This window comes from Dipodomys spectabilis, unplaced genomic scaffold (genome assembly GCF_019054845.1).
Source record: "Dipodomys spectabilis isolate Male_0828 unplaced genomic scaffold, ASM1905484v1 ptg000263l, whole genome shotgun sequence".
Taxonomy (NCBI): Eukaryota; Metazoa; Chordata; class Mammalia; order Rodentia; family Heteromyidae; genus Dipodomys; species Dipodomys spectabilis.
This window is the reverse complement of record NW_024870940.1, coordinates 3,586,019-3,608,422: the sequence shown is the minus strand read 5'-3', so window position 1 is coordinate 3,608,422 and position 22,404 is coordinate 3,586,019. Positions and strand designations below refer to the sequence as shown.

Below are 22,404 nucleotides of genomic sequence, written 5' to 3'. Positions count from 1 at the left end.
ATGTCCTCTGCCTTCCTAGATCCATTGGTGACAATGCATTGACGGCCGTGGTGTGTGTGTCTGTGTTTATGTGTGTGTCGTGTTTGTGTGTACATGTGTTTTGTGTATTGCTGTGTGTGTGTTGGGGAATTTGTGAATTTGTGTGTGTGTTTGTGTGTTTATGTGTTTTGTGTATTTGTGTGTTTGTGTGTATGTTTCTGTGAACTGTGTGGGTGTTTGTATATGTGTTTGTGTGTTTATGTGTGTGTCTGTGTTTGTGTGTATATGTGTTTTGTGTATTTGTGTGTTTGTGTGTACGTTTCTGTGAACTGTGTGGGTGTTTGTATATGTGTTTGTGTGTTTATGTGTGTGTCTGTGTTTGTGTGTATATGTGTTTTGTGTGTTTGTGTGTACGTTTCTGTGAACTGTGTGGGTGTTTGTATATGTGTTTGTGTGTTTATGTGTGTGTCTGTGTTTATGTGTTTATGTGTTTTGTGTGTTTGTGTGTACAATTCTGTGAACTGTGTGGGTGTTTGTATATGTGTTTGTGTGTTTATGTGTGTGTCTGTGTTTGTGTATACATGTGTTTTGTGTATGTTTGTGTGTATGTTTGTGTGAATTTGTGTGTGTGTGTGAAGGAGACGTTGTCATTGTTTTCCCCAGCCTCCTCTCATCTTCATTGGCACCTCCCCTGGGTTTACCTAATTTTATTTCATCAATGTTGGCATCTGCATCCTAATCACGTTCCTTCTCTTCTTTATATAAACTTTGAACAAAACAATGACCAGAATTGAGGGACAGGAACACGACTGACCACAGTTCTTTACCTCCCTCCCCAGCACACAAGGCTGGCCTGGCCAGCAGCGTGTGCACAATGCCCACACACGCCGCTGTGACATCCGTCACCTAATTGTCTGAGGCTGATCGGCCATAACTTTTCTACTTCAACCCTTTTCTGGTAAAGAAAACCAGGCGGTGTATAAGTTAGAGGAGTGTTATGTCCCCTGATTCTCTCACAATGACAGGCAGAAAACAGGCACTCAAGAGAAGCTTAATATAAGATATTTTTTAAAGAGAGCCTCTCCTTTTACAAACAGGCTTACCCAAGGTTGCAATGTTATTCCTGGCAGCACTCAGGTGGCAGCTAGGTTAATCCTCAGATCCCTGGGTCAGCATTTTTTCTCATTAAGTCTCATCTTCAACAATGGGGAATGAATCACAATTCCAACATATGTGTGAGAATTTAAAGCTAAAACTCGGTAAGATCAGACATCAAGTATACTTCCCTGTCTGAAGCTATTATTCAAGTTGAATAAAACTTTCAAAAAAGACAAGGAGGTGAAGGTATAGTTTTGTTTTCCTTCTCTAATTGTAATACTATTTAAGGGAAAAAAACACATTTAATTGAAGAATGTTTCCATGAATCTGAGTCCTGTCCTTTGTGTTTTGTGGGGGGAAATGGTAAAGTTCAATTCAGTTGGACAGTAATTGGCTTAAAATGGACAGAGAAACTTACAGGGAGTTTCATAGTTGACATCTTTTATCCTCTAGCTTTTGTACTAAAATAGCAGTCTGAGGCTGGGGAAATGTGTATAATCGCTCTTGCTGCTTCCCCTTCTGCCCCTCAGTGGCCAGGCCTTGCTGCGATCCTCTTCTGCTAGGAAGATGCTTATACATTTTTGCAAGTGGCTTGCAGCTCACCGGCGGCAGCAGGTTTAAAGCACGGAATCGTCAAATAATTAAAACAAAAGAGTCCGAATCCCAGCATCAGAGTTACGAGGGAAGCCTTTGGATGTCTTCTCTTTCACGGCTACCTTTTGACTAGTACTTGAACCCAGGGACAAAAGTGCTGTGTGATCCTAGCATGAGGCCATGCAGGGCACACTGTGCGAGGCCTGCTCCCGCCTGTCCCCACCGCTGCCCGGTGGAGGACAGCCTGCTGTTCGGATGGACTCAGTCACGCGTCCGTTCAGTGTGGGTGCTACCTGGATTGCTCCTGGTGTTCCCATAGCCACAGGTGCCTCTCCTCACCCTTATCACAAGCTGGTGTACCAGGTTCTCAGAGGAAAAGCACACAGCATCCTGTCCCCAGAAACTCAGTCACTACTTGCCAACAGGAAGTAAAGATAACCCTTCTTCTACCCCATCAGCCCCAGACCAGCTCCAAATCTAGCCTCCCTCTCTCTTGCTCTGAGTCTGCTATGAGGGAGCACAGCAGTACCGACAGTGCCAAACACCAGGATACAGACATCTCAGAAAGCCTGGCTCGCATCAGAGTGGAAAAGACCTGGGAGTAGTCAGAGAAGGAGGGGACAGGGGGAACCTCAGGTCAGCCAGTGAACGGACAGTGGAAGCACCCGCTGAGCCTCCTGCACCTCGAGAAACGGCGCTCCCAGGACCTACCATATGGACGGAGCTTCTGTGCCGCTGATCTCCAGGAAATCATACCCTTCCTCCAGCTGGAAGTCAGTGAAGACCAGGGCGATGGTGTCCCCCGGCTCGGCCAGCACGGTCCAGGTGCAGTCGGCATTGTTGTCGTACTCGGAGGGGAAGTGCGGGCTGGAGATGGAGCTGCTGGTCCCACGCAGGGTGCCGCCACAGGCGCCCTCGGCTGCAGAGAGAGGGAGAGGAGGTCAGCCCGACCCTCACGGCCCGAGTCGCTCACCAACTGCCCTCTGCAAGGCTCATGATTGAGACAATCCAGAAACCCTCTTCTGCTTGTCTCACTTGTTCTAGGAACCGTTCATGGCACGGTTAACCCAGGAGCCATGTGGAGAGGGAAGGACCGACCCTGGCTCCCTCGAGTGGGTTAAGGGTCAACACATCAGTCTGATAACAGAGAGTGAGAGGAGAGGTGTGTTCTGTCATTCTGAAAGGGATGGTAGACAAGGCGACATGGTATCAATACTTACTAGGGATTCATTTAACTGTACACACACGCAACATGCAATACATCTACCCATGCGACTATCTCCCTAGTGAGCTCACAGTACACATAAGATCATTAACACAATGCAACCTTTTCTGTCTGATTTGATTGTATTTTCTGAAAGTTAAGTGCAAGAACAGATGCAAAACAAGTAACGCTTGTAATATGTAAAGTTAAAACATGCCGCTCCTGACAGACTTGCATCGATCAGCATCCATGCTATGGGGGAGCAGGAACTATATTCGGTCAAATCCAGCTTGTGACAAATCCAGCTTTACAAATCAGCATAGCATACCAAATTCCTTTCAAGGTTTCAGAGGGAGAATTACTGATGTTGAATTCCTCTAAATATTTGCAAGAGCCGCCTCTGAGCCGGAGCATGGCTTGTGATTTCCAAGTGTCGGTGGATGCATATTTATAGTCATATCATAGTAGTAATAAAGAATATGGGTGACCTGAATAGCAACTCTTTTGGGTGTCAGCAGAAGAAAGAAAAGCAAAAATACTCCACAATGCTCACTGAAGTGAAAAATCAAATTCCAGAACAACTTCCTTTAGTTCAGAGGGTGTGTATGTATGGGAACACATTGGTGTTAGCCTTGATAGACCTTTCATTTTGTAATATATTTTATTTTCTAAAACAACCATTAAACAGCTATCCACATAACATTTGAGGAAAGGCCATAAAACACTGTACATATAGTGTGTGTGTGTGTGTGTGTGTGTGTGTGTGTCCACGGGTCCTCTCTGTAGACCAGGCTGCAATCTAGTGTTGAACTCTGGATCCATTTGCCTCCTGCTCTAGGGCACTGTAACCACTGTGCTGTGCTCCATTCCATAACCAATATTTCTGATAAGCAAATTAGAAAAATAATATAATAGTTTTCAAACATGCTTCTAAACATGCTCTACCTCAACATTTATTTATCTACCTGAAAACATATTGTTTAACTGTAAATTAATGAATTGGGGAATTATACTTTGAAATTCTGATTTGGTGAATTTTTCTCTCATTTTATTCTAGAGGTACCATAGTACATTTATCCACAATGTCACTAACTGATGAAACTTTTACTGAGCGGAATGGAAAGTTTTATCTTAATATCTTAAAGAGTAACAGGGACCAATTCAGTAATGACAGACATCTGGAGTGATGGAAAAGGGCATTATTTATTAAAATGTATTGTAATAATGGGATAAAAATTTGAAAACTTATACTGCCATACAAATATATTTTATATAAAACAATAATTTAGTGTATGACATATGGCTACATCAACACAATAAGATATAATGTGTGACTGCCAATAAACAAAATGAAAGCTATTATTGGGTAAGCCAGAGAAGTTAAACAAAATTTGTATCATGTAACTTTTCCTTGCTGATCCACATAGGCCGATAAGAACGTCACAAGATTCTATCTCTATGAAATAAAGCATAGAATGAGGTTTGAAGCCACTCTTTGCTAAGTCTCAGGGGCTGTTATCATAATGCACGGCATCTAGGCAACTCAGAAGGATCACTATTTGTTTGTTCCGTTTAGCAGACATTGCTGGTGACTTCAAGAAAGCAGGTCTTGAGGGAATTACAATGGATGGTTTTGAACAGTACTCTCCACAGTCTTCTGAGGTTCAGGACTGACAGCGCCTCACAGCCTGCCAGCACCACGGACAGCTCCCAGCTCACCCAGGCTTCACCCCCCCCCACTGGAGCACGTGACCCCTGCGATGAATGAAGTATTGTAAGTAGGAAACTGTAAATAAACTGGCTCCACATGCGCGATTCAAAGTCCATTTCTGCAAGATGCCTTAGAACAGCATAGGGAGGTGGAGTGCATGTCTCTCTATATTTCAATTCATTTTAGTGTCTTCCCCCTGAGTATGCACAATCTATAATCATGAAAACTGGCTGCCCTTGTTGAATGTCTCTAATGGGTGCTCTGGAACTTCTGTGTGGTAGAGTTGGGGGTGGCAAATCAGAGGGAAGTGCGTGGGATTTGGCTCCCACACCAAATTGTTATCAAAACAACTAGTCTTTAAATGTTTCCTATCTGGATTTTTTTTTAATCTTGCATTTTGAAGGAAATGTTCAGCTAATAGAAATTTGAATTAGTCCAAGTTTTAGTTGATCCCAGCAGAAGGTAAGATTTTTAAAGGGAGCTGTACTGAATCTGCTGATTTCTGACTGAGAGGATCTGCCATCACACATAGGCCATGAGAACCATGCCGCTTGCATATGTCCTGAAGGGATTTCAGCCATGAGAAAAGTTTACCGTCAACTTTTAAAAATATCTCTTGTGTGGGTATAAACTTTGCTGGGAATCTATCTTACCAACACAATTCAAAATATAGAGCAGAACATTATTTAGAAACCAGACTTTTCCGCGTCTGTCATAAACATGGAAAGCCTCCGAGCATGCAGAACAGACGGATCATGAGCTGCAAGCTGGCGTGGCCACGCTGTGCCCTCGGTGCTACCTGAGCAGCCCCGGAATCGCCAGGACGTCTCTGAGTCACCGCCTCACGTTGGGCAGACACGGGGCACACGCCTGGGAGCACAGTCCCATCTCTACTTTTAAAATCCCGGAAGAGATACCTGGCATGGAGATGAGAAATATGGGCCGTGCACAGTCCTCGTGAAGTGTGTGATATGGAGAGCGCCGGCAGGCCTGCGCTCACCTCGGGGCAGCAGCGACAGCTCAGCGGGCAGGCTGGAGTCCGGGGGTCTTGGGTCTGCCATCAAGTGCTGACAGCAGCTCTGGAGGCCCTATTGGGTGGCTCTTGCTTTTCCTTTGCCGCAGTTTGCTTCCCTGGGAGACGGAACTGTGGGTGTTGGGTAGTAGTCGCAGGCATTCACTAACCATGGAAAGATAACTGCTGTTCCTCTAAGGCACAGCATGGCCGCCACACCAGAGCTGTGCAACTACGTATCGACATGTGGTCTTGAACCTCAGTGTCTGCAGCTTCAGGCAACACTCAAGCACACCCTTCCTCCGGTTCCAGTCCCTATTTTCTGTGGTGAAATGAAGAGTCCTCACCCCTCACCAAGGGGTCTAAATGGGGCCATTCCCCCAGCATCTGCTTCGGCTCTCCCGGGTGGGTGAAGGCTGGGACGAGAGTCGCCCACCGCAGCCCAGCCCTTCCGTCCCCACCCCCCACCCCACCATCTTTGTGTCCACCACAGAATTAGCCTTCCTTCCTCTTCATTCTGCCTCTGCGAGCAGGCTGCTCTCCCGGGTCACTCTGACCCCCACCTCCCACTCCCTCACGGGCAGACAGGTCTTTGCGCTGACACGTCGGAGCCTTCCGCTGGCTCCGCTGAAATCCAAGGTCCGTTACCACCGCAAGTTAATTCCCACATTTCAGCCATTTTATTCTCTGGGGGAAACCCAGACGTGTCGTGCAGATGCTGGAACTCTGCAGTCCTTGAAGAGGGTCCTAGCCTGGTCCAGGCCCCACACACCCTCCAGGCAGCCCGGGGGCTGTGTACCTCCGTGTGGACGCGGCCACTTCCAGACCACTCCCTGCCCTTCCTACCGAAGACCCCAGCTCCTACTCTCTTATCCTCAGGCTCCAGAAAACACTTCCAGTTACCTATAGCGTTTGCACTTTTCCAGTTACGTATAGCTTCTGCACTTTAACTCATCATTCCTTGACTATTTTAACTTCTGCTCACTGTCACATTTTCTAACTCTTGTCTCCTCAAGACTTTTGCCTCCATTATTGCTGCTCTCAAAGTCAGCAAAGAGAGTCTTTGGATAACTGGGGCACTCAGCTCACCTCTGACGTCTGTCACCAACCAGATACCAAGGGGACACGCACACTCATTTCCATCATCACTGTTCAGGGCCTTGTCACCAACCAGAGACTCTTCCCTCAGGAGCTCTTTTGCAAGTCTCATTTGCAGAACGACGTATCTTTGTCTGGATGACACTTCATGTGAGCGCAGGAGCTGCCATATGTATATGAATGGTCCAGAGACACTCGGTGCCCTGACCTTCCACCGCCCCTGCATGTCCTCCCCTCAGCCTTCCTGGCCTCCTTTCCCACCTCCCCATCCTCGAGTCTCCTTACCACCATTTCTGTCCCTCCTTGCATAGAGTCCCCTGTGCTATCCCAAGAGAACACAGGAGACCCTGCAGATCCAAGCTAAACTAGCTCTACCTGTACTCCAGGGTAGGTAAACATTACTAGAGAATAACCAAAAGCAAATATGTGCTAACGAGTTAACTTTATAATATTGAATTGGCCCAACAGTCAAACAGTCTGACTTCTGAGTTTTCATAGGTACCGATATACTGTGACTGTACTGGAAATCAAAAGGTGGCTCAAACAACATTTAGTATAATACTAATGCCATTAAACTACAAGAGAATGAAGGGGAATACTAAAATACTTACTTTAATTGTGGCAAAATTAATATGGCACAGGAAATCGGTTCTGTAATTTGGCAAAACATAGGGACATTTCTTGGAGCTAAATCCTTTCAACATGAACGAAGACAAAAGCAACACTGCATGAACAGAAATATTTATTGTAGCATTGTGTGCAGAAGTAACAGTGGAAGCACGGATTACACTTTGTGATTGAGAGAGATAACTATCAGTGTAGCATTGAGGATAAGACTATACCAACTAGAGTTGAAATGTTTGTGATGGAAGGCTCGTCTCAGAAGGAGAATGCCAAAGGAATGTGTTGAGTCTGCACTCACTTTCATTCCAGGTCTCTCATGCTAGCTCTTCCATGGCAGCAATCACAACCCCAATACCAACAGAGGTATGAAACACTGAGTAAAATCACCTCGTCTTTATCAGGCCTTTTTGTGAGACTTAAAGCAATATCAGCGAAACTTAACGTTGGGGACCCAGGGCTTAAAAGAAAATAGCTTGTCAAAACTGTGCTGTCTAGCACCTGACAAAGTTAGAACTGAATGAGAAAGTCCTCCCCAATAAGCATTGGTGCTAGCTGGCACAGGATGGACACCCACCGAGGTACAGTGCGTTTCACAGCTCTAAACCCAGTATTGTACAATGTACAGAAAACGAATGGATGAATACCATACTTATTCACCCAACCAAAGATAACTGGCATAGAGGCCTATGATTATGGTCTAAGCTTGTTAAGAGCTTGTAATTAATGAGATAACATAAACAGCACGTTTAGAAGAAAGCCGGTGCCCGAGCGAAAAAGTGAAATGTGGAGATGAGGTACAGTTTAATATTCATATTTTTCCCTGTAGTTTCTTTTTCAACTTTGGTAAGATTTACTTTGCCGTTGATTGCACAGTGTGCAGGGAAAGAACTTGAAATTGTCAAAAATGGCTCCACCCTAATGTGAAGCCGGGCCTTCTGGATGAAGCCTGCCCTGTGTATGGTCAGTGTCACTCAGCATCGCTCTGTCCTGACGTGATGAACACCGCACCAGGTGGCATCTGCAACACGACTGCTAAAACACAACTGGACTTTACAGTATCACAGGTTCCTAAGCTTTTCCCCTGGGCCTGGGTGTGAGGTCTGCTGCTCCTACAGCTCCATCTTTCTGCCTTTTCATCCTTTCCATCTTGAGCTGCAGAATGCCTGCAATTAGACGCCTCAACAGATACTTTCTACAGCCAGGGAAAGAGATATATTGTCATCTGCAGTCACATTGTGTGATGTTTATCAAGTAAAGGAATCCTTGGAATCCGGTGCCTCTGAAAGAAGCCTGGACACACAATGTCTAGAAGGTTGTTTAAAAGAGGGCCCTGACATTGCTTCTGGCTGTGTTTAGTGGCATTGTTCTCCTATCTTTGATGCTTCTAAGATCACACAATTGATCCTAAAACTTAAAAAAAAATCAGTCAACTCTTATAAAAATCAAAATAGCCATCACATCCTACATCTCAGTGTTTCCACACAGTTAGGTGAGTATGTATCCTCAATGAATATGCACACACAGACAGAATACTGGGCTTGATGGTTATTGAGTAAGCAGACTCTGTTTCCACCGGAACTCCAGGGCTGTTGATATTCCATGGTTTGCAGATCAGATTTCTGCTCAGACCAAACCAAACAGACCAAAACCAACAACATTTCCTCCTGCAAATGCCTCCTTCACAAAGGCGGAATGTGGAGGTGAAGTCAGAAAAGAGGAGTTAAAAACGGGTCTTATCATCTACTTCATCTGTAGCTGTGGACACAGTGCCTAACTCCTCAGAGATTTAAATTCATCATTGATGAACTCTTAAGTGCTGACTTTTCACCCTGAGAGAAGAACGGGCCAGCATGAAATAGTGCATATCTTCATGGCACCACATCTACCACCTTGTGATACTTCAGTGTAGTGACATTAGTGGCATTCAGATGTGAAGTGTTCTTCTGGTTGTATCTGTGAAGGTCTTCCAGTAAGACCTGGATGTAACTCAGTGGGCCGGGCGGGAAACCCATGCTCAGATGAGCATGGTGCACAGAGGGGAAGCCACTGTGCTCTCGCTAACGCAGCTCCGACACAGGTTTTCTCCAGCTCTTGGGTGTTAGAGTGCTGACTCCCCTTCACACTAATACCGTCTGGCTGCCCTGCTTCTTGGGGTTGTTCAGCCACAGCACTGGTTTCCTGGCTTTCCACCTGGCAGATGGCCAATTATGAGTCTCCTTGGCATTTGTGATCATTTAACCAGTTTTCTGTGATGTATCTGTACATGTTTGTACATATCTGTACATATTTCTAGAATTATCTATGGATGTTGAGATATATCCTCTTGGTTCTTTCTCTCGAGATGGCTCTAGCCAATATAGAATGTCTAGATTTGATAACTCCATATTCTGTTTGTCCCCTTGTTGAGTGATTCAGTTTCCTAAAAGGGATTCCATTAGTTCCAAACCAGGAATAGCTTGATAGACAAATCAATCAGTGTGGTCTAGTACACACATAGAATCAAGGACAAAGATCACAGGATCGTTTAAATAGGTGCAGGGAAAGTTAGTGATAATTTTAACATTTCCTTTATAAGATCAGTCCTTGAGAAACTAGGCATGAGAGGCTCAAACTCAAAATAGTAAAGGCCAGTCCCACAAGCCAGCATTGTCCCAACCAGGAGAAGATGTTTCTCCTCATCAGGGTAAGACCAGAGCATCCACTCTCTCGATGCTAATTTAATATAAAGTGTTCCATTTCCTAGCCAAAGCAATAAGGTAAGAAAAAGAAATGAGAAGGATCCAAGTAGGAAAACAAGAAGCTAAACTCTTTTTATAGATGATAAACTAGCTGTATATCAAAAACCCTTAGAGCTCGTAAACACTTTCAACAAATATAGGGCACAAAATCAGAAACTTCTCTGACCATTAATAATCAGCTGCCTGAAGTATTAGCCCCTTGCCTGGAGATAGCCTTATCTTCTCCAAACCAGCAAACCATCAGCCAATCTGCTCCTCCCAGGCCTTCGGCTCTTCTATTTATTTCATAGGCAGAGAATATTTGTATCATTCAGGTCAAGCATTCCCCTCTTTTTGTTGTTTTTTTCTCAGACATTAGAAAGGTAGGGAAATCATACTACAAAGCTATTGGCAAAGACTCTTAACATGTACAGGGTAATTATCTCTCTCATCTTAGTGTCCAAGGGAGAACAATTACACCTACAGATTCTAGGACAGAACAATTCTCCACATACAGTGTCCAGGATGGACCAAGTCTCCAAACACAGTGTCCAGGACAAAACAGCTCCCTATAGGCATGTCCTAATAAGAACAGCTCTCCACCTACAGACACCAGAGCACAGCAAATCTCCACCTCCAATAAGTGACCTCAAAAAGGTCACGATTTCCTTGGCTGAGTCTCTCACCAAATCATAATAGCATATAATATTCGTGGCTTGTGAAAGGCACAACAAGAAGGACAATTAAATAAAGCAAGCAAACCATGGCATGCCTCCCCATGTGTGGACTCCTAGTGTCCTTTCTCTTTAAAGCCAACAAAGGTGGTGCCAACTCTGAGTTTGTGACACCTGAAGGATACTTCTCCACTGCCTGGAAACTCTCTCCATCTGTGCATTTGTGAAGCTTCCATTGCTGCACTGTTTGCTATGTGTGGACATCACCCCTACCATACATGCAGACATCACACGCATAGCCCTGTCTTACTCTGTTAGGACAAGTCATTGCATAACAAAGAAATTTTTCCTTTCCTTCTTAGACCTACTTGCTGGGCCTCTTTGCCTTCTGCTTGTGCTTTCGGCCACTTAATTTCTCCTCTCAACCCAGCTCAGTGAATGCTCATATTGCAAAGAGTACCAATAAGGTACAAAATCTGGAAGAGCTACCAGCATTAAGACCTTGCTGTCTACAGGAATGTCCTTTCAAACACTTTTCCATTTGACTCCAGGCACTTACAAATTCCAAAGGTGTGTTCCAGCATTATAGCAACAGTATTTAATGGCTGATACTTTGGGCATTTTACTGTGTCCGGCTCTTTGCAAAAACAGTCAACCTGACTTATCTCAAGAAATCTTTTAATAGTTCTAGAAAGAGGAAGTTTCTCACAGATCACAGTGAGACCACAGAGCTTAAAAAAATAAAGATAATACATTTATGGAAGACGCAGGGCTCAACTGACAGAGTTGGGATCAGCCCCACACAGCCCCAGGGCCTGAGACTCAGGGCTCACTGTCCCCTGAGGCTTCCCACCCTCATGACAACTAAAACACTGCTCTTCATCCTGTTCTCATGCTGACAGGTAGAATGGCTCCTTTCCAAACCTGCTTTTTCTGTTGAGGACGTCATCATCTAGAAACTCTAGAAACATCTAGAAACTCATCATCTAGAAACATCACATAACCTTCACACCTCTTATAATCCTCACTTGCTGGGGCCTGACGTCCTATCTTCCCAAAGCAAGGCAGAGTCTGAGATGAGATTTGGTTTGAGAAAAAAACGTTGGTTTAATCAAGGCCAATCTAAGTCTCGCCTTTTCACTAATTTTGCAATAAACTTTTATTTCAAAATGTTTCCAGCAATTGCTGAGCAGGTAAGCAAGAGTCCCAGTGAGAGTAACACAGTGATCACAGCTGATCACTCATTTTTCTATCAGTCTATGTGCATATATGTACCAGCAGCCGTTAGACAGATGGAGGATGACATCAAGTACGCACGTCACTTAGACATAAAAGTATCTTGAAGGCGAGGGCCAATGGCATATGGAGGGTTCCCAGGGATGCTCGTTCCTCAGCCTAGGATTGTGGTGGCTGGGAACTTCACCCCACGCCAGTCCGAGGCTCACAATGCCGCCATCCTTGAAGAAGCAGGCGTGCGGGGTCAGTGCAGCGGCCACACGTGTGTGGCAGTGCCCAGACACCTATGCCCTGGCAGGAAGAGTGGGCCCTGGGGTGTGTGAAAGCAGTATAAAAATGAGGAGCCAGCAGGATGTCAGTTGAAAACATCCAAAATAGATAAAGCAAAGGAAAAAACCCTGCAACTCTTCAACGCATGAGTCCATAGTGACAGCAATCTCATGGTGGCGTGGAACAGAACGCTGCCTTTCATCGTAGAACTTTCCCGATTATTGAATTCATAATCTGTATGTGTGGCAATTAGGTTCAGCAAGGCTGATAAAAGCAGGAGAAAGCAAGATGACCAGCTTGCCACAGTATCAACCTGACACTCCACATCCTTACCATGTGCCAGGATAAATCCTGAGCTCCTTGTGAGATCTCCAGGTGAACTTGGAGACACCAAGGTCGTGCATCCATGGGATTCAACTTATTTTCCGGAGCTGCTGTTTGCATAGGAGTTACAGATATCTTTCCATGGTAGTCACGCAAGGCATAATCATTATGCTAATGCAGACCACTGCGCAACGCAGCTGGTGTAAAAATGAGTTCTTTGGACAGCTGGTAACTGAAATCGCCCAGACCTCTGACTTTCAGAGTCTCATCTCTATAAGAGCTGCAAGGATTATCTTTTGAAGTACATTCTGTCAAGCACAGGGCTCCATTTAGAGACAACAGAGGCCTCAGGGTCGGAGGGTCTCTGGTGAGAGGGAATGGGGCTGTGGCCAGCGGTGGGGTAGGCCTTTCTCGAATGGCAGCTCCCTGATGCACGGGGGGGGTCCTGTCCTCGGTCCAGAAGGCCAGCTTATGTTCCCACATGTACGACTACGAGGGAGGCCCATCACGCGCTAGCTTGAACTCCCACTGTGCTACGTGTGGAACTTGTTTCTCAGAAGACAACTCAGTGACTCCATGTGAGACAACCCTGGGGTGTTCAGGCAAATGCTGTCTGTCTGTGGTGGAAGGTAGGTTTCCGCAGCGCCATCAAAGGCTGTGAGACTTGCCACGTGGGCTCCTGCTAATGACATCTGTGAGGGAAGCCTCAAGCAGTTCCTGGAATGAAGTGAGCGGAACTTTTGGGAAGCAGAGGTATTTTCATCTTGCTTTTAGACACCAACTCACCCTCCATGGCCAAATTCACTTACATTGCTTCTGGCTAGGCCACATCTGCACACTTATAAGAACTCGATCATTGATTTCTCTTATGATCCAGTTATCCCAATCAATAGGAAGCTATTGTATCTTCCAAAATGTTTTATTTAATCCCCTTTAAATCTTTACTAGGCTAACTACTGAAAAATGCAAAATTTAATATAAATTTATTAATATGAAGGTAGAAGATATTTATAACCACAAAAGCATCTTGACATAGTTTGCATTTAGTAAAATATGGCTTTAGGATAGGAAAGATGCGAGACAGCTATATTAATCTTGACTGTATAAAGTATTTAATTTACTTTATATACTTTGAAAGGTATGTAGTTTTGCAATCATAGAATAGACCTTCCATTAAAAGAAACTTTTGGAGGAAACGTGAGCCTTAAAGTGGTATACTAGTGCAATTCTATAGATGGACAATTTTCACTAGAAGGAACTAAGGATACAGTGACTCACAATTTTAATTTTGTCTCTTGTAAATTTGCAATTGAGTTAAATGCAAAGGCAACACAAAATAGCCACGGAATAAGTATTATAGATAATTGAACTTTTCCCTTAAGGCAATAAAAGAAGACTGTGGGAGTTGAAATGCAGACAAATGAAACATAGTTTCCAAAAAGAAAGCACATCCTTGGAAGTGTAATGGCTGCAGGGAATAGGAAGGGGGGCAGAGACAAGGAAGTCCAGGGCGGAGTGGAAGCCAGGGCAAAAGCAAGGCATGGAGCCCTGGAGCCACTGCGGGAAGTCTGGAGGAGCAGCGCACAGCTCTGGACATGAAGACTGTCATCAGTGACGGGGAGGCCAAGACAAGTTTGAAGCCAGCCCCAAGTAAAGTTAGGGAGATAAGTCCCTACTGCCCAAACGAAATAAAACCCAGTGTGTCAGAGGGCCTGGTTCAAGTGACACTGAACCACCTTGCAAGAGCTAGAGCTGGGTTTTCAGCATCCAGTACCCGACTACCAATCAGTCAGTCTGTCAGCCACCAATAAATACCCGACAACCCATCAGTCTGTCAGCTACCAATAAATACCCGACTACCAATCAGTCTATCAGCCACCAATAAATACCCGACAACCAATCAGTCTGTCAGCTACCAATAAGCAAACAGATCAGTGTCAGACTTGAGCGCAAGGAATATGCCATCAAATAATATCTCCGATAAGATGTGAGAATAAATTCTCACGAGTACTCACCAAGTTACTTTGGAATTGCATTAAAAGCTCAATAAATACCCCCTATATTTTTGTTTATGCCCTCACAAAATAAATCTTTCAAGAAATTAAAATTTAAGGTTGGTTCTACACTTCCTTAAAGATCCAAAGAGAGAAATAATTTCACCAGAAAGGCCCAAAATTGCCAGGATGCAGGAAAGGCCACCAGCCTTACACCAAGTCGCAGCTCAGGGCAGGTGAAATACGGCCTTCGTTTACAGTTGACTTGAAACTCGGGTGAGATGGGCATCCGGAGCTTTCTGTGAGTTAATGAGGATGAGCTGAGAAAGGAGGCAGAGGACGAGACTCCCTGGTGGAGCTGAAGGAGGTCGTATGCCAGCAGGGACCCTAGAACCTGGGGCAGTTTCTTACCCTGTGTGACCACAGAGAAGCCCAGCATTTAAGAGGAAACCATTCCTGTCAGCTCCTGAGCCTTTACCAGCATGGGGCACAGGCCTTACTCCTGTGGACACTTCAGGGCTGACCCTGGGCACACACGAGGGCCACACACACCAGGACACCACCACTTCTTGGGCACACACACACTGGGGCCACACACACTGGGGCACCGCACCTCTGCAGAAAGGAGCCGGGAAGTCCCAGGAGGCACCGTTCCCAGGGCTGACGATGCAGGTCAGGGTGGCGTGACCCTCCAGGATGTAGCCCGACAGGCAGCTGTACCGGATCTTGTCTCCTATGTTGAAGCGCGAACCGTGCAGGACGCCTTTCAGGATTTCCCCGGGGTTCCCGCAGGTATGGCTGGGTAAAACTGTGGAAGGAGGGAAAAAATGTTAAGTAAAAAAGTTCTATTGAGTTCCATTTATAGGCGAAATAGACACCACAGTTGAACTGTTAATGTTAGCAAATTTGTGACAGAAAAATTTTCAATTGTACCTAAAATATAAATAGTAAATGTCTAAATTATAAACAATGAATGTCTAAGACATCAACAGTAAAGACCTAAAATATAGACAGTAAAAGTCCTCACGTCTTGGAGTGCCTGAGCTGCAACCTTTTTTAAAACAAAAACAAATACAAGTATTTTCTTAAAGGATAAACACAGGCATAGCTTCCCTCTCGCAAAAACCATGTCTCCCTATTTTTAACAATGGCTAGAATCTACAGCTCATGTACAAGGCATCACATCATCCAGCAAGGTGAAACCGTCTGAAAAAAAGTGCTAGAGATACAGCAGGAATAATTCCTCGTGACATGTTTACTCCCATGCTACCAGGACAAGAACAGTTCCAGGTGCATACAGATAATTCAATCAGTGTTACAAGTATAAAACCTGCAATGAAGAATAACCCCAAAATCTTATTTGTTAATCCATCAGCTTAAAGAAAAAACAAAATTGGACATTCTTTTAACCCAAGCCTACCTCCTGCACATTGATAGCTTATGGCTCAGAGCTAGATTTTTAACTATTTGTATTGACAAGTTCGATGGTAATCTGCAGTTCAAACATAAGGCCTTGATTTTATTCTTCCTGACCTTTTTATAGCGTGCCTTGATAAGACTTTCTAGATCAGGTATGGTGATTCATGCCTGTAATCCAAGCTACTTGAGAAGTAGGAGAAGCACGACTCAAAGCCAGCCTGGATGAAAATTAGCGAGAATCTATTCCCCAAAGAAGCCAAGAGCCAGGAATTAGTGGATCAGCCTTAGAATCCTAGCTATTCAGGAGGTTGTAGTTCAAAGGCAGCCTGGACAGAAAAATCTATGAGACTATCTCTAGTTAGAACATATATATTCCACTATCTATAGATAGACATTATCCATCTCTCCCCCTATGTACATATCTACTGTTATAGACATACACATAGATTTGGATACACACATACACACACGCATTTCCACTATATATGAAGCAAGTGGAGAGTACGCACGCTCTACAACGAATACCATATTTCACCTACTCGTCAATTCACGAGGAGAAAGAACCCTTTCCCAGCAGGCTCGGTGCCCAGCAATAGCCAGAGATCACGGCCCTGCGGTGGCCTGCAGGTCCTCTCCAGGGGGGAGGTCTAGGCTTGGGCAGGACTTCAAAGGTTCCTTTCTAATCTAGTCTACAGATTATGTCTTTGCTGTAAGCTGGTGCTTAAGGACAACAAAATTCAGATGGACATCTCAAGCGCCAAGTTCCTGTGGGGCCGAGCCTGTGGAAAGGGCAGGAATTGTGGGACAGGAGAGTCAGTTAGCTCTCTTCCTTAATTCCTGATAGCCGCTTACTTACAGGAGATGTTTGAGGGATATTACTTCACAGTTAAGGTGTGAAGATGGAATCAGATATCATAGTCTACAAATATCTATTCTTTCTGACCCTCTTATAAGTTTGAGTTGCAAGTAGCTGTTAGCAATTCTACAGCTCTCCAATTGTCAAGACTGGGGACAGTCCTTCTTATCTCTGTCAGTGCTTGGTGTAGAGCAGGTGCTTCAGAAATCCATCTTGGTCCCGTGCAATGATAAACACAACAATTCCTGTCATACAGATTATGTATCCTCTTTGTGTGCATAATCCCTGTCATACAGACTATGTACGCTCTCTGTGTTCACAATCCCTGTCACACAGATTATATACACTCTCTGTGTTCACAATCCCTTCATACAGATTATAAACCCTCTCTGTGTTCACAATTCCTATAGTACAGATTATATATCCTCTCTGTACTCACTGTGTCCGACACACAAATCTCATAAGTATGATGCAAATAGGAAAATACCAGACTTCTAAAAAACTAATCTTCTAATAAAATATCATATATAAAGTGATGAATCAGTTAATAGCGTGTAACTTTAAATTACTTTATTCTCACATTGGGAAAAAGAGGTTTGTAGGTACCAGAGTATAACATCCTTTTTTTTTTAAAAGGAAAAAGAACTTATTAAAACTACCTCTCAAGGTTTAGAGCCATTTGGTGGTGCTTTAAAATCCTGTAGCTATAACTTTATATAGTTATAATATTATAGACTTATAACATTATAAAGTTACAAATTTATGATTTAGGGATTAAAGATGTTGGATTCCAGTCAATTTTATCTTTTTAATCATTTAAATTCTTAGCACAAATAATTTCTATAACCAAATATAGCTGAGAAAATGTACCTCCAGTTACAGACAGCAACATATAAACACACTCATATGACACAATGATCAGCATGATGTGACATGTCTATAATCCCAGCATTCAGAAGCAGACCTGGGAGGATTGCAACTTGGAGGCCTTATCTCAAAAAAGCATCGAAGTCTGGGGAGGATCTCAGTGTGAGAAAGCCTTGTTTAGCGTTCACGAGGCCCAGGGCTCAGCCCTGCAGAAGAAATCAATGCCATCACAATCTGTGATTGTGAAATTGTGAAAAACAGCTAAGGTAATGGACTTGCACAGACATTGAAGACTCAGATACACAAGATTTGCCAGTGATCGGCGATCCCTCAAATGAGGAAAACTAATTCAAAATAAGCAAATTCCTCTCAGCTTTTCTCCTGCCAATTTCGCTTTAATGAATCAATTTCTTTCTTTTTTACACCAGTTTTCTTAAAGATCACGAAGGTCCCTTGTGTCTGCCCCAGAACAAGTTCACACGAAGCATTTAGAAAACACTTACTGAACTCACTTGAACTCGGCTTTTAATTCTCTTTAATTCCCCTTGAGAAATAGACCCTATTTCCCATAGATGTCTCAGGAACAAATTCCTTTACAGCAGAGTTCTGCACTCGGGCGGGAAGAAGGCCAGGGTGGTGCGAGCGGTTTGTGAGAGAGCGCTGGCCCGTCCCCCTGCACAGACCCACGAAGCCGAGTCTGCATGCAGCCTCCACCAGGGATGCAGGCTGTCTGCAACACCCGTCAGCCGGCAGAGGCGGACAGTCACAATTCCGAGACTTCGGCGATCACATCAGACCTTTAACCCAGCTGCTTAAATAACGGATGTCACATCAAACCCTGTGCCAGAGGAAGGGAGAAGACCACGGCGCGATGGAACGCAGAGTTCGCATTCAGTACCGGGTGGGATGAAGGGCTGTGGAAGGGGCATTTGGGAACCAGCAGAGGAGCCTGGGAGGGCCGTGTGCTCGCAGGAGATGGCCGTAGGCTCGCTCCTGGGGAGCCGACGCCCCAGGCTTTCCCTGGGTGCTTTGTTTCCGTCACACTGCGCCTTCCGGTGGCATCCGCTGCACTTACACAGATCCTCACTGGCTGCCCTGGCCGAGCTCCCCGCAATGGAACCCACAGGGTAGGCCCGTCAGCCGTGCTCAACAGGAAACAGGGATCGGGAGCGTCAGACGCTTCCTGGAATTCCCGCTCTCTCCCTGCTCTCTCCAGAACCTTCCAGGCTGGCACCTCTGAAGGATGGAGGTGTGTCACAAAAGGGAACTACTGGAGACCCCCCACACACACACGGATTTAAACATGGTCTCCAAGGAGGCACTAGTGCCGTGTGGAAAGAGGTGTTGTGACACCCACAGCCTCCAGTGAGTCTGCGGCCAGGACCACCCTGACCCCTGACCTCTGACCTCTGCCCAGCTCAGCTGAGCCCGGTCCCTGTCCCTGGCACTCAGGTGACCTCACTCCAGTCTCTGCAAGGACCCCCAAGGCAGCTGAGCAGTGCACAAGCTTCAGAGACTGGGAAAGGGCAGGAAGAAAGAACAGAGTGTTCTCACACGCCATGTCCCCTCCCCGGAGCCCTAGGGAATGGTCCCTGGGGTGTCAGAGCCGTCTTGGAGGGGGGCTGTCAAGAGAAAGGGCAGAAGGACAGTCTTCAGCCCCAATCGGGCACTTCCTCAGTCCCGACTTCCAGAAGCTCGAATGCACGGAAGAAATTGTCTGGTGGAAGCCTTGTAGCCTGTGGCTCCTTCTGTTACTCATTTACTTAATAAATGCTGGGTGCCCAGTGACTGGCCATGCTGTCTTCCTGCGCTGGGCACACGTGTGTGTGTGTGTGTGTGTGTGTGTGTGTGTGTGTGTGTGTGTGTGTGTGTGTGGCCCCATGTCCTCGTCTTCACCATGATCCATCATTACCTCCTCGAGAGGGCCTCTTCCGGGATCAGTATATACCAGAGGGGTAGGCCTCTTCCGGGATCAGTATATACCAGAGGGGTAGGCCTCTTCCAGGATCAGTATATACCAGAGGGGTAGGCCTTTTCCGGGATCGGTATATACCAGAGGGGTAGGCCTCTTCCGGGATTGGTATATACCAGAGGGGTAGGCCTCTTCCGGGATTGGTATATACCAGAGGGGTAGGCCTCTTCCGGGATCAGTATATACCAGAGGGGTAGGCCTCTTGCAGGATCGGTATGTACCAGAGGGGTAGGCCTCTTCCGGGATCGGTATGTACCAGAGGGGTAGGCAAAATAACTTTAAATTAGCAGTTTACATAGGATTTGAATAATATTAAAAGAAAAAAATGTTCAAACTACATAGTGGGTCAGATGTTAGGCTATGCACAAAATAACACAAGGAGGTGATATTCTTTCTGGAATAGTGTGGGATGATGGTTTTTATTAGGTGGTTAGGGCCACTTTAGTGAGAAGGAGACCATGAGTAAAACGTTGTGAGGAGGATGTGAACTCATTCATATTATTGAAAGTATCGAGTCTAGTTCTCATTTATGCATTACTGCAAAAATTCACATTTTTCCCCTGAAATATCATTCATAGTCCTTAAAGATGTTCTTTCTGTATTGGGGCCTCAGTACTTTTGTGTAGAACACATTCTTAGAATTTCTACTGAAAAGACATGAGGCCCACGCTCTTTTCCACTATTTTATGCTCTCCAATCAATAGCTACAGGGCTGGCTCTGGTCAACAGGCTAAGCACATTTACCTGAGGGCTTCGGGAGGCACATGACATGAGCTGGGGGACAATATTGTTATATATAAATGTGTGCCTCTGTCTTGAAGTTAGAATGGAGAGTGATAGCCATATGTTTTCTTATTAACTATAAAAAGGACCTTCAACTTGTCACAAAATGCAGGAGTCACTTGGGCACCTTCTTTTGATGACACTAATCACACAGGCCAGCTGCATAACATATAATGGGCAAGTCGGAGAGCCAGGGACTCCGGCTGCCAGTACTGCTCTCTGAAATGTCTGCTGTCTCCTCGTACAAAGGAGAAGATGGAGGAGGAAGCTGGCTGCACCTCCTCAGGTCAGGCCTGGATCTGAACTGAGGCGGTTTGAGGCTGCACACACGGGGGCAGGTCACCGGAGCTTCCTGCTGAGCAGGGAAGGGCAGGAGGCAGGTGCACACCCTTCTGTGTGAGTTAAACATGCACATATGCATGTGCAGAACTACATACAATGCACGGCACCATGCTTTCCGTGTTAAATGAGCATTCTTGGCAGCACACATAGTGAGGAACTCTGCCCACCTCAGAACCTCTCCAGGTTCTGAGACACAAGTCAAACAGCTGCTCCACACAATCTACCCCCAATGTGTCACGATTTCAAAGGTCGCTGCAAAGGTCATGACAAATCCACCTCCGTGTGAGCCCCTCATTACCTCCCTGGTGTCCACACAGAAGGGTGACATTAATGGAGATACTTTGAGTGTCCAGTTCTCAGCAACTCTCAACACTGTCCATTCCTATAAATTTACCATCTCCATTTGCCTTTCTTTTCTACTCTACTCCAATGCTCTTCTACCCTAACAGTTGTTTTCCTGTTTCTCTGACTGACTTGTGGCCGGCTAACGACCAGCTTCATTTTCCCCTGTGTGCTCCGCCCTGGCAACGCGGCTCAGCCTCAGCACTGGGTGCAGATGCCCCTTCTGTGGAGTCCCCTGCCAATCCTAGCATTACTCTTGGCTCTGCCCACCAAATGCCAGGAGCACCTAAGCCCTGAGTTGTCATATTCAAACCTCTCCTGATGTCACCCAGGAAGCAAAATCTCCCCCTGTGCAAGCTGCAGCACCGGACTTCTCGGAAGCGTCCTCCAAAGCCTTACATCATGTGCCAGTCCACACTGGATGGACATCTGCATGGCCATCTCCAGCCGGAACCTGGGTTCTGGATCTCTATATTGAATTACCACTTGTCAGGTGGACTTTCTAACTCAGCGTTTACTATTTTAGTTGCTTTGGAGTTTTGTGACATAACAAATTAACCAAACAATTGTCACAATAGATGATTCATATCCCTCTGTGAAATTTAGATGAACTTTCACAGCTCAGAGGTGAAAGCAGCCAAGAATCCAGATTTGATGGCTAGCAGTCTCTACAACCGTCAGCATCTTTGCTTGGTGTGACCACCCTGGCACAATGCCATCCTCTGACGCCAGCCAACGTGCTTGTCTTAGTTGTTATGCAGTATCCTTGCGCTGACTCGGGAATCCACCCAGGACCCCAGGGTGCACCTCTGTCACCTCTCTCTAGCTGGCCTTTGTCTGCCAGTTTCTTAGCCTTCCCCGAGTCACAAGTCCCGGTGGTGTTCGGAGTCACTGGCCGGTTCCCTCCAGTGGGAACTGGTGTTACCATTTCTCAGGGTAGACAGGAGAATGGTGGTAGCACGCCCCTCCTGTCCTGGTACATTCCCACGGAAGGTGCAGGTCCCCCGCGTCCCCGCGCTCTGGGGCCTCCTCTGCAGGCCGTGGCCGTGTCTGTCAGGTCCTCTTCTGGAGGCCCGCTCTCCTTCCCTGCCCTCACCCTTCCTTCTGGCAGCCATCTTGTCGGCCGCTTCTCTCAGGAAGATCTCACACGGGGAAAGAACCATCACCACGTGCTAATGCATGCGTTCAAGCAAAAGGAGCAAAGGCACAGCCAGCCCTGGGCGTGAAAAACACCCCCCCCCCCAGAGGAGCAAGCCTTAACATCTAAGAAAACATCCTGCATCTCAAA

At 45.7% G+C, this 22,404-nt stretch overlaps 1 protein-coding gene across 1 annotated transcript in view; it reads right to left on the bottom strand.

Annotated features, from left to right (window-relative positions):
- Positions 1-22,404, bottom strand: part of LOC122125287 (CUB and sushi domain-containing protein 1-like) — a gene marked incomplete at its 3' end in the record, with an annotated part of 693,202 nt that overhangs the window by 334,166 nt on the left and 336,632 nt on the right. The window contains exons 5-6 of the mRNA XM_042699884.1: positions 15,149-15,343; positions 2,383-2,590 (exon numbers count right to left, since the gene is read on the bottom strand). Of these exons, the coding sequence (XP_042555818.1) occupies positions 2,383-2,590; positions 15,149-15,343 (403 nt within the window). The remainder of the gene's footprint in view (positions 1-2,382; positions 2,591-15,148; positions 15,344-22,404) is intronic.